At 46.4% G+C, this 15,193-nt stretch overlaps 1 protein-coding gene across 1 annotated transcript in view; it reads right to left on the bottom strand.

Moving 5' to 3' along the window:
- Nucleotides 1-53: 53 nt before the first annotated feature.
- The window catches only part of LOC121669609 (oxysterol-binding protein-related protein 5-like), a 32,516-nt gene continuing 17,376 nt past the window's right edge, over nucleotides 54-15,193 (bottom strand). Inside the window, exons 9-14 of the mRNA XM_042038761.1 lie at nucleotides 13,139-13,275; nucleotides 10,093-10,278; nucleotides 4,349-4,487; nucleotides 3,100-3,217; nucleotides 2,401-2,503; nucleotides 54-1,378 (exon numbers count right to left, since the gene is read on the bottom strand). Coding sequence (XP_041894695.1) covers nucleotides 1,243-1,378; nucleotides 2,401-2,503; nucleotides 3,100-3,217; nucleotides 4,349-4,487; nucleotides 10,093-10,278; nucleotides 13,139-13,275 — 819 coding nt within the window. The 3' untranslated portion in view covers nucleotides 54-1,242. The remainder of the gene's footprint in view (nucleotides 1,379-2,400; nucleotides 2,504-3,099; nucleotides 3,218-4,348; nucleotides 4,488-10,092; nucleotides 10,279-13,138; nucleotides 13,276-15,193) is intronic.

Raw genomic sequence — 15,193 nt, 5'->3', positions numbered from 1 at the left:
GTAAAATACTGTCAGACACAAACCCAAAAATAATTTTTCAGATAGACTGCCACTGAAAGTTGTGTGTAGTTTTATTTCAACATATCAAGCACAAACAGGTTTCCCCTAACTGGGGAATATGACAAGGAATGTACTTAAAAATTTGGAAACATTTACATTGAAAGATAGCCCAGACTGGCACCACCACTAAGTATTTTAAGGCTGTATATATAGCAGTACTTACCACTTGGAACTACTTCAGGCCAGAAAAGAAAGGCTTAGTATTATCTGCAGTCTACAGAAAATATTGCAAATCTTTAAAAAATGGTGTAAAATAGGAAGACTATTAACAGGGTTGAACAACGCAGTGGCAAAACCCTCCCTCTTTCCTGACCTTTGACAATAAACGTGCCTAAGACCGAACACACGTAGACCCACATCGCTCCCATCCTTCTCACCTATGCTGGGGCAGTGGATTTCTCTCTACAATGCTAGTGTGTGATATTATAAAACAGCCATATAGCAAATAATAACAGTAATAGTAAGTGACCAGGTTTTACAAACAGGCATGTCTGACATCACACTCGATGGGCCAGACCCAGGACGCCAGTCAGCCCCATAACCAAATGATGAACTTTCACTGAATGCTTCCCATTTCCTAAAGAAGAATGGCTATAGGAAGTTGTGCATATTTACAGTTTCCGTGGAATGGAAAATAAAACACATCCTGAGGTCCCATTCTGACAAAACAGATCATGACTTAATATCCCAGAGCTAGATTTTTTGGACCAGCTGCTCTCCCTCATGTAATTAAAGGCAGCCGGACAGGCAACCGTGAACATCAGTTCCTCCCCAACTGCTCTCCCTTACTCCTGGAGTTATGACCCAGGCCACCATGACTTTTCCAAAATGTTGAGGTGATTACCATTTTGGGGTTACCAATACTGCTGGGTAATTATTAATTGCATCAGAAAATGACAAAACATAGGAAACAAATTGCACAATTAAAGCTACATTTGGCTTCAGCATTAAGGCCCATACAGGTTAAGAGGTCCTTGAAGATGTACATGTAAAAGGCAAAAATGACATAATCTGCAGGAACGAAGTTTTGCAGGTTCCTAGGTCCCTTTTTAACCTCGTTTTTCCACTTCCTTCCACCTCTGCCATGTTGGTTCTAAAGTGCTTTGGTGCCTCGCTGGGCTCCTTGCGCGAGTGGCCCCCTCCTGCAGCCAGTGATCATTATTGCTGCCAAACGTATTGTTTTTATTTGAAGACATAATTAATGAAGAGTTGACATGTAAGAAAGATGCAGAGGAGAAACCAAAAGCGAGAGTCCAGGAGGAAGCTTTCAGAAGAGGCCTTCCTGTGGAAGGACTTTTTGTTCAGAGCACTGAGGTTTCTGCAAAAGAAAGCAATGTGATTACTTGTGTGTTGGAGAGAGGTGTGCATTCACATGTGTGTGCATATCCAGAACTTCCACACCAGGAGGGATCCCTGTACTTCAGTGACATCCTCATGGGTAGAGCAGTGTGCCCCCACAGACTCTACCTCCCTCTTTCTAACAGGAAGGCTAGTGCTTCTGGCTGCAGCTGGTTGGCATGGGAAGGGCACAAACTCCAAGAAATCTCTTCATCCAGCACTCACTCATAAACCTATGAGTTTAACCTTTGCCCTAACCTTCCCAAATACAAGGGCCTGCCCTGGACACCCCCAGGAGCTGCAGTGAAGCTAAAACCAGTGACTCTGGCATCCAGAAACGGTGGGCCTCATATGTGATCCCACCTCACTGAAGACTTAGGACGGTTGGATAATACTCCTTACACAGAGAGGAATCAGCTGGGCTCCCTGGAGCAGGTGTAGCAGTTAATACCTACCCACAGGAGTCTGCAGAGCAAAGCCCTCTGTCAGCAGCAGGTGTGGTTGCTGCTTCCCTCAGATGGCAACAAGCAATTTATACAAAACAATGGAGTTTAGTGCTTTTCACCATGGAGCCCAGTTTTTCAGACCATACCCCTGCATCTCTACAGCAAACTGAAGAAGTTCCTGACATGCTCTACCAGAAGAGAGACCTCAAACGTTCTTGCCTGGCAGAGATTTATTCTTAGCCAGGACCTGGCCCAGCCCCTCTCAACTTCTACAGCTGTTTTTCAGTCAGGAGTACCTTGAATTGTGTAACATCCTGAGGTGATGCTTTTTGCCCACAAAGAGAGTCTTAAGAGGAAGAGATTTCCTCCTCACTGTTTCAAGTAGAGCATGGGTTTGTCTTTCTGGTGTGTTAAGTGGTTATTTTAACTGCAACAACTTGAACTGCAACAACTCCTGAGCTCATAGAGACACTCCAAAGGGCACAGTGAGGAGTTAAATGCCACAAGTTATCTTTAGCCCATTAAAGTCACTGATTTCATGACAGAAAATGGTTACCTGTGTATGTCCTGCTGGGCTTTCTGTAGTGATAAGACAGCTGAGTGAATTTCTTTCAGGTGATTCATTTCTTTCCCACATTGAGCGCACAGGCTTTCAAACCCTGTGGAAAAGTATTGAAGAACAATTATGTTTTGCAACACCATTCCGACGGTGTGATGAAACACAACACAGCAAGTGGGTACCTGTGATCTAATTGTCACTGCTGGGGGGACACTTTCAGAAGGAAACATGGGGAGGAGGAGACAGGGAACAAAATCTTCCATTCAGAAGACTCAGACCACTGTAACAGGTTCTTTGACTCTGGCTCAGGGTGCTTCTCAGTCAGCTCTAAGGAAACAATGCTTCCCAGCTGAGGGGAGGAGAGAAGAGTACTCACACCTGCCCCACTCTCTCAAACATTCAAGGTCACCTCGAACAAAGCCAGAAAAAAGAGAAAGAAACAAAGCCTGTTTCCTATCTGTTGACTGGAATGTCAGTGTATTTTTCCAATTCTGCCAGAAGCTGGGAAGTCCTTGTCTAAGGCAGAAACAGAAGCAGCACATACAGAGAATAGAAAAGCAGAACATTCTCTGTGCTGCCTGTGGGCTGTTGGCCCATGCTATTAATTAGGCCAGGAAACGTCCCAGGGCTGGTTCAAGGAATAAAGTACCAAGGGCAGAACATTAAAGCCTGATCCAGTGATACCCAAATACTTGCCATCATCATCTGAGAGCTCCTGCACTGACTCTGGCGTTGAACAGCTGCTCTCTGTGTTCTGGCTGTGGTTGGACGGCTGGTCACTGGTTTTGCGGCGCCTGCAGTCTTTGGCAGATCTCTGTATAAAAGAGGGATTAAAAGAGACTCAGTCTCCATCAAATTGAAGACTCGTGTGTTTGCTTGAAACAAAACAATTCAGGGAAATACGTGCGAGATTGTGAAGTTTGATTGCTTTCTCAGCGACTCCTAGTAGCTGGACTCTGGCAGCTACTTAAAGATATTACACATGCTCCTCATACAGAAGCATTTCCTCAAATGAAAACATTCTTAAGACACCTATGCAAATTATTCTTCTTCTAGCTTTAACTGACACATACTGTGGATGAACCTTATAGTTCCTTTGCTGGGTTGCATACCCAGCTCAACCAGGTATGTAAGAGAAAGGTTGAAAAGAAGAAAGAATTAGAATCAAATTCCTCAGCGAAGATTTTTCAGTAGGTGAATGAAGGATCTAAACATCACAGAACTTTTATGCCTAATTTCTTGATGCACTTTGGAAAGTTTCTCCCTCCCTCTCAGCTGAGTAAACAAAACACAATGATTCAAACTTCTCACTAGAGGGTCTGAAAAGCAGTTACCAACCTCAACTGCCCCACTGAATCAGAGATGATCAGATATGGGGTATTATAAAAGAAAACTCTATGTACATAATAAGATGCAAGTTTTTCAGCATAATATAGGTTATTCTTAGCTAGTTTAGGAGCTCTGTATTTGCAAAATGTATTATGAATGCTATGTATCACTCTAAAGATGAAAGTAGTGAAATAGGGAAGTACCTCTGTTTAAGAGAAAGGATGGAAAGACATTTCTTGTCTGAGTGAGTGATAAAGGTTGATGGCAAGACTGAAACTGAAGTCATGGGATCTCAGTTGAGTACTCCAAAACCCATGGGAAGTTTTCTGCTTTGGAAACACTGAACAGTGAAGTTCAGCTCCGTCATGTGCAAAACTCAGTGTAAGAGTCTGCCACTAACATTAGGTGGAAGAAAAATGCCAAAATGGATAGAATACATCAATCGATAATTATAATTAATTGGATTTAATGATGGTATAATACTGCAGGTCTATGGTCACAAGCTGTATTTGCCTAAAACAAACCTTTCAGCTGTGCTTACAGGAAAATGCTGTAGAAAAGGGCTGCAAACAAACAATCATAAAGAATACTATATTCCCCAAAACATGCTTTTTACCTTGTGCCGTGTAATTTGATTGTTTATGCATGTTGCTTTGTGGTTTGACATCCTCGTGGATAAGTGTCTTTCCATTGTCTGAAGTATTCCATCCTTCTCAAATTGGGCAATGTCGTTCAAAGGATCCCAAGGTCTTAGACTTTTGAGACCAAAGGAAAAAAATCATCAGAAAAGCAAGAATCCCACATTAGGTGTGTTAAGACCAATACAATAATTCCACATGCATCAGTGTAGATACAAAAATGCTGCTAGCGAGGATTTTCTTGCTATTTTCTAAGTCCTTGAGATACTTTTCTCTCTCACAGAAGAGGTAGCAGAGTATGTAAACAACCAAACACCTGCAACCTTGAAAAGTCTTGTTTATGGTATAGTAGAAAATATTTTCACAATGGATGTTTTAGGATTTTAGCCAATCACCCCAAGGGGTGGCTGATCCTTTGTCCAATTAGACTATGGAGAAAAAAGTCTATAAAAGAGTTTGTAAAATAATTAAATAAATCAATCTTGCTGCACAATTCCTGCCTGCTGGATCTTCTCTCCTCCTTCTCCCTATGGCTGCGGGGCACAGTGATATACCCTAGGGCCCAGGCCTGCGGTAATACTTGGTGCTGCCTGACGTGATCTGCACTCTCTGACGTGTCCTGCTGCTGCGAGCCAAGCCGAATTCCTGTAGAGGTACGCTGTTCCTTTACCCCCCGGGACCGGGAGGTCCGACAGGACTGAGAAATGGCAAACAGCGGCTCACAGAACGACGCTGTCGTACTGGTCTGGAAAGGTGTGTTTAGCATATTGCACACCTCCATTCCTGAAAACTCAGTTCGGGAATTATTAGACTGGACTACTTTAAAAGGGATTTCCATGGACAGAAATACTGCCCTGGACTTTGCCTTATGGCAGGAACTTGGCTGTCCGACACGAGCTCCCGTCTGGGGACCCATCAGCGTTAGAATTATACCAAACCTGGCGTTCGTTATTTATTCTGCTGACCGACCTTGACTATAGCAGCAGAGCTGGCTCACCTATTTTGGTGATAAGTGACGGAGGAATGTCCGAGGAGGACCCTGCTGACCGGGCTTCTGGGGCAAATGATGGTGGATTTGGAAAACCCCCCCCGGCTCCACAGGCAGAGCTTGCGCCGGCTCACCCTGCACAATCGCAGGACTCCGCGGCCCGCAGGGACCCCGCGCCGGCAGAGGCAGGGGTGTCGGGGCAGCAGGAGGGCATGCAGTATGCCTTGCTGCTCAGCTCGGCGGCGGCCACGGCTTTTCCAGGGCCGCGAATTAGTGGCTTAGTGAATTGGACCCCCAGAGCGGCTCCTAGCCCGGTTGCGTATGCACCTGGATCTAACTTCTTAGCGGGCGTAGCGCCAGGCGTGAGTGCGCCGAGACTGCCTGGGTGTGGTCCGCTGCCCTCCTTGGCGCTGGACTGTTCTGCATCGCTGCAGAACCGAGCCATCGACCTTTTAATACAGCACCTGCCTTTGCTGACAGTTACCGAACATATCCCGAAAGCTGGAGGACCTGCTCAGCTTGCTAGAGCAGCTGCTGCGGATGCCAGAGGCACCCTGCCATAAAGGGTGCGCTGGACCCGCGCTGCCCGCACCGCCCGCGCCGCCCGCGGGAGACACAGCTCCAAACCAGGAAGCGGCGCGGCCAGCGGCGAACCCAGAAGTAGCACTACCGCGGGAAAACCTGGAAGCGGTGGCGGCGCCGAACGTGGCCGGGGAGCGAGAAACAGCAGCGGTTTCGGAAGCAGCGCCGAACGTGGCCGGGGAGCGAGAAACAGCAGCGGTTTCGGAAGCAGCGCCGAGCGTGGCCGCGGAGCAAGGGCCAGCGGCGGCGCTGGACGCGGCTGCAGCGCATGGGCCAGAGATGGCGCCGAACGCTGCCACAGAGCAAGAGACAAGCGCAGCGCCGGGCGCAGCTGTTGCCCCAGAGACGGCGGCAGCAGCTCCAGCACCGGTTCGGTCAGGACTGGCCGAGACAGCATCCCATAAAGAGGCTGCTGTTCAAAGTGCAGTGCAGCCAACTGCAGTCGGTGCTGTCTGTTCTGGCTCTAGCAAACTTGGCCAAAGTTCGGCCCCTCTCCGTCCATCTCTGTTCACTCCCAGCACCTCAGAGTTGCCTTTGCCTGATGACTCATCATCGGGAAGCGAGGCAGATGACGTTCTGGCCCCAGGTCGTCAGGCGGCTGTAACCGCGCGGCGAAGAAAAAACGCTGCGCCGGTCTCGCCCTTGGACCTTTCAGGAGTGCACAGTAACAGTGCGTCCGACCCACGACAGTCGCTTCTTAGAGTCAGTTAAGATGCGAGTATTGGAGGAGGGTGACTGGAGGTTATTGGAAACACTTGGAATGCCAAATAGATCTGAGGATTCTGGGCATAACCGGGAAGCTGTTAAACTTCATCCACAGGCTGTGCCAGAAGTTCAGGATGGTAGTGATTCCCCACAAGGGGAGATCCATGCTTTCCCAGTGTATAAGGCTCTGCCAAATTCAGGCGAACGTGATAAGCATGAGGTAATTGCTTGGAAAGTTGCCCAGGACCTGCAATCCAAGGTCGCACCATGTGGGCTAGGCTCTGCTGAGGTTATACAGATAATAAGGGTGATAAATACTGATTTGCTTTCTCCATTTGATATCAGACACTTAGGTCAAATTCTATTTCAACCTGTACAATTTACAGTTTTTGAGAAAACCTGGAGAAAACTGGCCGACAAGGCTGCATTAGGGAATATGCAGCTCCCTGCTGCTGATCCTAGACAGACAGCAGGAGTGGATGCTTTGATGGGGACTGGTCCCTTCTCTGATCCCAGCCTACAGGGTAACTTGCCCTCTAGCATCCTGCAGCAAGCACAACAGGTCAGCATGGCTGCCCTGTTGAAAACCATAGAGTTGTCTGTGCCCAGAAAGCGATATACTGAAATAGTTCAAGGGAAATCAGAGTCATTCCTCCCTTTTGTAGAGAAAGTCGCTGCTTCTCGAGAAGCAGGTTAAGGATGACGGGTTAAGACAGATGTTGTTAAGGCAGTTAGTGAGAGACAAAGCAAATGAGGAGTGCAGAAAAATCATAGATGCCTTACCAGGGGATCCTGAGGTAACAGACATGGTCGAAGCCTGCGCTAAGGTGGGATCTGGGAACCAGAAAAGGCCTGCTTTGGCTGCGTTCCTGCAGCCTGTTCACACATCTTCTGGTCGTGAACCAAAGCAACCAAAACAGGCGAAAAAACAGAAGCGGCCTAAGCCAAACCAGAAAGAGAACACACCGATCCCCCAGTGCAAAAGGTGTGGCAGGCCAGGGCATTGCTCGGGCTACTGTAGATCCCAGACTCGTGCCGATGGTCGGCCGTTGCCGGGAAACTTCCGCTGGGGTGCAAGGAGGGGGAATTGCTCTCCAATGCAGTCGCTCCCCCAGAGAGTGGCACAGGTACAGGCACAGGCCTACCCAGCCACCCTAGAGACGGCACCCAGGGATCAGGCGGCACCCAGGGATCAGACGGGTTTGACGTCCACACCGCAGCCCCAGTCGTCTTAGACTCTAGCGGCATTTATAAGGTTCCCTTGGACGCATATGGACCCTTAGCCCAGGGATCCAGTGCGATGCTGGTGGGAAAACCTGACGTTGCCCATCAAGGAATCTTAGTGCACTCAGGAGTTATTGACGCTGACTTTAAAGGTCAGATTTGTGCTATGGTCTCCACGCAAAAACCCCCTGTAACTATTCCTGAAAAGACCTGCCTTGCTAAATTGGTGCCTTTTAAGTCTTGTGTCCCCAGGATAGAACAAACTCACGAAGATAGCGGCAGTGGATCTACGGGACTTCCGCAGGCCTTCTGGACTGCAGACATCTCTGACCAAAGGCCACAGATGACATGTACCCTGGTCCTGCCGAACGCCCGTCCATCCCGGACTCAGCTTCGAGGTTTGATTGATACGGGTGCTGATGTAACTATCATATCCTTCTCTGCGTGGCCTCCCTCATGGCCTTTAGCTCCTGTGGGATCAGCCATCGCAGGATTAGGAGGATCCACACAGAGCTATTTAAGTGAACGGCCTGTGGTGCTGAAGGACTCAGAGGGGCACACAGCTACAATTAGGCCTTATGTTACTACCACTTCCCTTAACCTTTGGGGACGGGATGTGTTGGCAGCTTGGGGCGTACGGATTGGGACAAATTTTTAGCAGGAGTCACTGTGCGTAGGGGCGCACAGTATCCTACACTGCCTTTGAGGTGGTTGATTAACACACCAATCTGAGTCAGACTCTGCTGAGTTAGTTGAATTAAGGGCTGTTATCTTGGCTTCTCAATGATTCTCACAGGAACCTTTGAATTTGGTTACTGAAGCCGACTAGCAAAAGCTTTGTATACAATTAATCACCTTACAGTACCACAAAATTCAAATAATCCTGTTATTCTGAATAATTTTCTCTCATTGCAGTCTGCAGGCGAGAGACAACTGCCCCGGGTAAAAGTCTGGGTACGGAATTTACTCACTAACCAGTGGGAAGGCCCTCATGAGCTTATTGTTTGGGGTCGTGGGTATGCTTGCGTTTCCACAGATACTGGGGTACGGTGGCTACCTGCAAAATGCGTTCACCCTGACCTACGGCACCAGAGGCAGAACAGGCAACCTCCAAATGATGACCAGAACGCCAACCATCCAAATGGTGACCAGAATGTAGATCATCAGCCTAATGACTCTTCTGATGATGACCAGGATGTCAACCATCAGGCAGATGGTCCTTCTACAAGCAGAGACTGGGATGATCCTTCCACAAGCAGAGACTGAACTTTAAATTTCTTGTTATGGAGTCAGATAGTTAAAGCCCTAAAGACATATTTAGAATTAATAACTGATGTAAATTTCTATTTAGGATTAATAGTAGAGTTGTTATCTTATCAAACAAAAAGGGGGAATTGTAGATGCAAAAATGCTGCTAGCGAGGATTTTCTTGCTATTTTCTAAGTCCGTGAGAGACTTTTCTCTCTCACAGAAGAGGTAGCAGAGTTATGTAAACAACCAAGCCACCTGCAACCTTGAAAAGTCTTGTTTATGGTATAGTAGAAAATATTTTGACAATGGATGTTTTAGGATTTTAGCCAATCACCCCAAGGGGTGGCTGATCCTTTGTCCAATTAGACTATGAAGAAAAAAGTCTATAAAAGAGTTTGTAAAATAATTAAATAAATCAATCTTGCTGCACAATTCCTGCCTGCTGGATCTTCTCTCCTCCTTCTCCCTATGGCTGCGGGGCACAGTGATATACCCCAGGGCCCAGGCCTTCGGTAATACATCAGGGTAGGCAATTGTCCCTGAGGGTAACCAGAGTTTCCAGATGCAGTGACAGGACTAACAGATACTTCCCTGCACATTCACAGTTCCTTGCAATAAGTAAGGGGGTTCAGTCTCCAGAGGCTTCACCCTTCTTGCCCGGGGGAGGAGAGCACAGTTGTTAACTCTGAGCAGTGCAGAAAATCACTTCTAAATGACTCCACACTTAATTGCAGCAATAGGGATTTACATCAACAGCACAGTGGATTTTCCATTGCCAAGCCATCGTTTCCAGCTGTTTCCAACTAGTATCATGAATATGTACTCTAGAGATGACATGGAGCTGGAAAGAGGGCAAGCTCCAGACATAGTTTTGGGGAACAGCAGGGCTCCAGTTACACATCTGTAGCCCTGCATGCATCCCTGGGGACTCGGGCAGCGAGGTCTGTTGGGAACCCCAAGCCCAGCACTCACTCCTCGTATTTGTAGCGCCATTCGTTGGTCCCAGCATCGTGCTGGAACAGCAGCGGTTTCCATTCCGTGCCGCTTTCCCTCCGCTCCCGGGCAGCATTCCTCTGCTCCTCTTCCAGCACAAACTTTTCCTGCGTTGCCTTGTGTTGGTCACCTTTGTTTATTGCACTGGTAACGTGCTGCCAAAGCCTAGGAATAAACCAGGAAGGAAGTTGAACTACATTAGAACCGACAGTATTTTGCCAGATGGAACTTTAGAGCAGAAACTTGTTGGGTCTGTGGAACTGTATCAGGATTGCTCAGCCACTGTTTTAGCTTGTAAGTTAAAGGAACTGAGAATGGCAACAGTGAATGCTGTATTAGTGACCTGCTGAAGTAATCTTCTCTTAGATAACATCACCCACAGTAATCATTCCTTGGTGCCGTCTGTGTGTGTCATAAGGAAGTTGTGTTCAACTCATTGAGATCTGTGGCCGCTTTAGAGGTGATTGATGGAGAATCTGTTCTGTTTCTCATCTTTTCAGGCATTTCTGTTTAGAAGCCTTTGTGTCAATGTCTATCCCCAAAACAAAGGCTTTATATTTAAAGTTCAGAAGCTCTGGAAAATGAATTCATGTGCACATCTTGCAATTTCACATACAATGTTGTACTCCTATGCAGGATTAGCAACCAGGTCTGTAGGAAGCGAATTCAATCCACAAGCAACAAGCATGTCCTCATGCTCACAAGCTGCAAGCACCAACACAGGTTTTCACTCATATGTGTTTGCAGCTGCCAAAGGATACCCGATCTGTCATGTAATCTACTCTCACTATCTGCCCTGGGGACAGGATCTGCCTTTATCCAGAGAAAAATCAATACCTTTTTTTTTACTGTAGCAAGCTGTGATCAGCCTCTCCATAGTTCCTCTAATCAGGGCACTTTAATCATCATTTCAGATTGGAAATACTTCTGAGACTAGCAGCTAGCCCTCCTAAAACATTACTGTATGCTTTAGTGCTTAGAATGTGCACAGGAGATCCAGGCTGTTCCAGTATTCCCAGCTCCTCAAAACACCCATCCGCGATTTAAAAGATGAATTAATTACTGCATTTAATTTGGAGCTTGCGGTGAAGCTCTTAATTTAAAAGTGATCTTGAAGCTTTCATTATATTTCTATCACCGTACATTAACATAGCACTTCCAAAAATGCAGCCTCTTAGATAATTCACTGAATGGAAAGCAATGCCTTCCTTCCCTTTGATTTTTAACAAGTCACTCCTATATTTCTCAATATGAACCTTTTCTCCCAGAAACAAAGGAAGGAAACTCATTGATGGGGATGCAGGAGGGAGGAGCAAAATCACAGCCTCAGAAAACACCGTGGTGGTGTAAAGCCTGTCCTAAGGAATGCAGCAGTGTAGTGAGTGAGTCCTCTAATTCCAAGAACCTTCGAGGGACAGCACCGAACTGTCTGACAAGGGCAAATTACTCCATCAAGCGCTGCATGTGTCAGACAATGAGACCCTCTACAGTGAGCTGCATGATGGTATGAGCTTCAGAGATTCTCCAGCAATTGCAAAAATAGGTGATTTTCAGCACTGCAGGAAAGACTAAGCAATTCAGGCAGAATATAACCTGGATTAGATGGGAATTTATTCATGCAACTGTCAGCAGAATAAGGAGCTTGGAATGTCTGTTATGGATCTCTGTAACTCTCCTTTTCGCCTCCTTCCTTTGGATACATGTAGAATTATTTATCTCTGACAAATAGTGAGTCAGCAAAGTGAGTCAGCTCTGGTGGCTAACTCTGGTAAACACAGAACTGGAGATTCTTTGCCAACAAGACCAAGATTCTCCTTTAAAAGAATCTTCTTCTGTAGATGAATAGATAAACGCACTGTGGTCTGCCCTGCTCTGCAGAGTTAACAAATCTTCTCTGTAAATTACAAATACAGACTTTATTGCCCATAATGCCCACTGCTGTCCAGAACAAACTAAAGCTTCATGTGTTTTTATTATCATGCAATCTCTTTCTTTACCTTTATAAAAAGGGGAATCTTTTTAGTGCGATGTGATCCAACACCAAAATCAGATGTTCACGGAGAAGTGGACAATGTAATGCAGAGCCAGGCAGCAACTGCATGTGTTGGCTCAGGATGTCAGCTGGGGCTGGCTGAGTACAGTGCTGAGGAAGCACACCTAGGTTGTTTAAAGCCACATCCACATAACTTTGCTCAAAACATAATGCTCTTGGTCAACAGTTGTTCAGTGTGCATTAATCATTCCTTTATTTTCCTAAATGTATTGGGTTTGCACAACCTGCTATTTGGCAACAGGGATGCTACGGAGGTAGTTTGCCATCAATGGTAATTGATGAGTATTTTCTCTCAGTCCTTAACTCACGAACCTTTCATTAAATTTTCTCTCCTCTGTCCAGCTGCAGAGGGGAATGAGTGAGCAACTTCCAAGGGTACCTGGTACCTGACCAGGGTCAAATCAGGACACTGAATCATGAGTCAGAACTACATTTCTGGTAACCTAGATCACTGTACAAAGCCCAGTGCAGACTTCATTGGAGATCTCAGCTGAGATTATGAGGCAGGGTTAAATATCTCTTTAATTACATTAATTCATAAAATCCTGTTATGTGGTTCAAAGTACTGCTCTGCAGATGCCAGGACTTCCCACAATTTCTACATCTACTTTAAGAGCTTGTGGTTGAAATAACCCTTCTTAACAAGATATCCAACCTCAGGACAACATCCTGCCCTTTCATTAAATACTCCAGCAGTTACAGTGATCTCTGGAGTCCAGGTGGAACTGTTATTTTAAGCAGATAAAATGTAGCCTCCACTATTTCTCAGCCCAGGTCTATTTCAGAGCTGTACTTCATGGCAATACTCCAGTCAATAGCCTGGAAAGAAACAGGTAAATGGCTGGGTAATATGTGCTGACAAAGCAGGTCACTGCCTTTCTAGGACTGTGCTGAGGAATTGGAGGAGCCCTGCTGATCAGAACCTTGCTCCCAGCAGAGAAGCAGCAGTGAGATGTTCCCCAAGCTCCCTACCTCTCTGACTCAAAGTCTGTCTGCTCCTCAAACAGCACAATGTGGCGCTTCAGTCTCTGCCTTCTCACTTCGCTGGTCGGGTTCCAGAACATTTCTGTGTTCCCATTTTTCAATTCATTTATATGCACTTCCCCATCCTGAGAAGGAAAATTAAATGGAAAGGTTAATGACAATCAGAAACCCAAGGCAGAAATTAATCCTGACAAATCAAAGCTGCTCCTGGATGTTGATAAGGGATACCCGTTGGTTAGGAGGCTTCTTTCCTCTATCCAATAAAATCTCACTGCCTGAAAGTTTCTGAAATGAATGAGGCAAGGCATTGCCAGAAACAGTGGCTGAATTGATCATTAATCAGAGTAGAAAGGGACCTGGTTCCTTCTGTTAAGTCTTGTCCCCAGACCTGAGTGCCCACAGAAGCCGTAAGATGCTCTTCGTCCACCACTGTTTCTCCCAGCTACCACCCAGCATATATAAACAAGATACCCAGATCCTTTTTCAATATTTCTTCTGTTCCTCAATGCTGAAATTTCACACAGAGCCTACTGAAATTCCATCTCCTAGAAAGGAAAGCTAAAGGTGAGATCTCTTCCAATTTTTTTTTTTTTTTTTTTTTTTTGTGTGTATGTTTCAGGTTTTTCTATTCTTGCTCCGAAATTTCATTTAGCACTTCAAAATGCCAACGGTCTTCAATCCTTACTCCTTGCCAATTTAATTGGCAACCAACTACCAGCCGATCTGAGGCTGGCTAGACATTATTGCTGTGTCCCTGCTCTGCTAATCTGCTTCCCAGCCTTGCTCACAGAGCAGCAATGCCATGGAGCCAGAGAAGGAAGTTTACAGAGTGAAGAGCCTGACACTGACTGCGAGTGGAATGAATCTGATGGTCACAGCTGCTGAGCAGTGCATTGGTGCCATTCAGCTGCCTGGTCACCGTATGAGTATCAGGTAAGTCTTATTCAGGTCATGGCTATTGGCTTTGCCTGTAGCTGCCTAACTTCTTTGCATCCCATCAGCTCCATTTCTCCCCCTGCCCTGTTCCCTGAACTGTCGCTCAAAGTCATCACATCTTCAGCTGTGAAATGCCTTTAACCCTGAGAAACTCTCACTCCTCCTCAAAGTCTCCCTCAGGACTTCCTCTGTCATGTCCCAGTATGCTAGTTCTAGGACTGATCCCAGGTCCCCAAGAGACCCCCAGTGTGGATAGGACGAGGCAGGCAGGCATTATCAAGCACCACTACATGCATCTCAAAGAAGCACGTATACAAGCACTCAGCTGCTGTTGTGATCCTAGGACTGAAAAGCATTGTGATTTGCTTCCCTTCTTTATTCAGGTGGGTTTTCAGGTCCTGAGGCAGAGGATTTACCTTTCAGATGCAAGGATTTCTGTCAGGAAACTGGATGGTGTCAGAGAAAAGCCAGGAGAGCAGGCCAATACTCCCAGTGGGGACGGAAGAGAACCAACACCATCCTTACTGCTGCATGGCAGCTCCTCTGTTCACAGCACACAGCTGCAAGCACTGACTTAGGGAGCCACCCTTCCAAAGCCATTTAGCTTCTTTTATACATCACTACAGTTTTGTGCACCACAAACAACCACAACAAAGAACCAGGGAGAAGTGTATAAGCAGAAGGCTGGGAGCTGAGCACACAAAATCATGTGGCTCAGCAGGGCCCCTGGATTAGGGGCTCTCATGAGTGGTGTTGGCAGGACCCACTGCAGACAAGGTACTCCACAGCCCAGCACAACTCACCACTGACAGGGCTCATCCTGCAGGACAGGGAGCTCAGAAAGGAGCAAATCCCTTGTACATGTAGAAAGGACAAATCTCCCAATTTCAAAATGGTCATTAGCTTTTTATGTAAAATGACAGATTGCCTGATAGGATGAGTCCAATACCAAGGCTACACTGTGGTTAGGACTTCAGTATAGAAAGGGCTTTATCCAGGCACATTTCACGTGGCCTACTCTAAATACCTCCTTCAGGATGAGACAAACCTTGTCTCAGAAGTGGCAATTTCTATAGACTGGAAAGGGAGCACAGGCCAACTGTAATG

The sequence above is a fragment of the Corvus kubaryi genome, unplaced genomic scaffold (assembly GCF_017639235.1).
Source record: "Corvus kubaryi isolate FWS band 111438036 unplaced genomic scaffold, C.kubaryi_AGA036_p1.0 37392, whole genome shotgun sequence".
NCBI lineage: Eukaryota > Metazoa > Chordata > Aves > Passeriformes > Corvidae > Corvus > Corvus kubaryi.
Note: the sequence above shows the minus strand (reverse complement) of the source record. Positions and strands in the feature narration are given on the sequence as shown.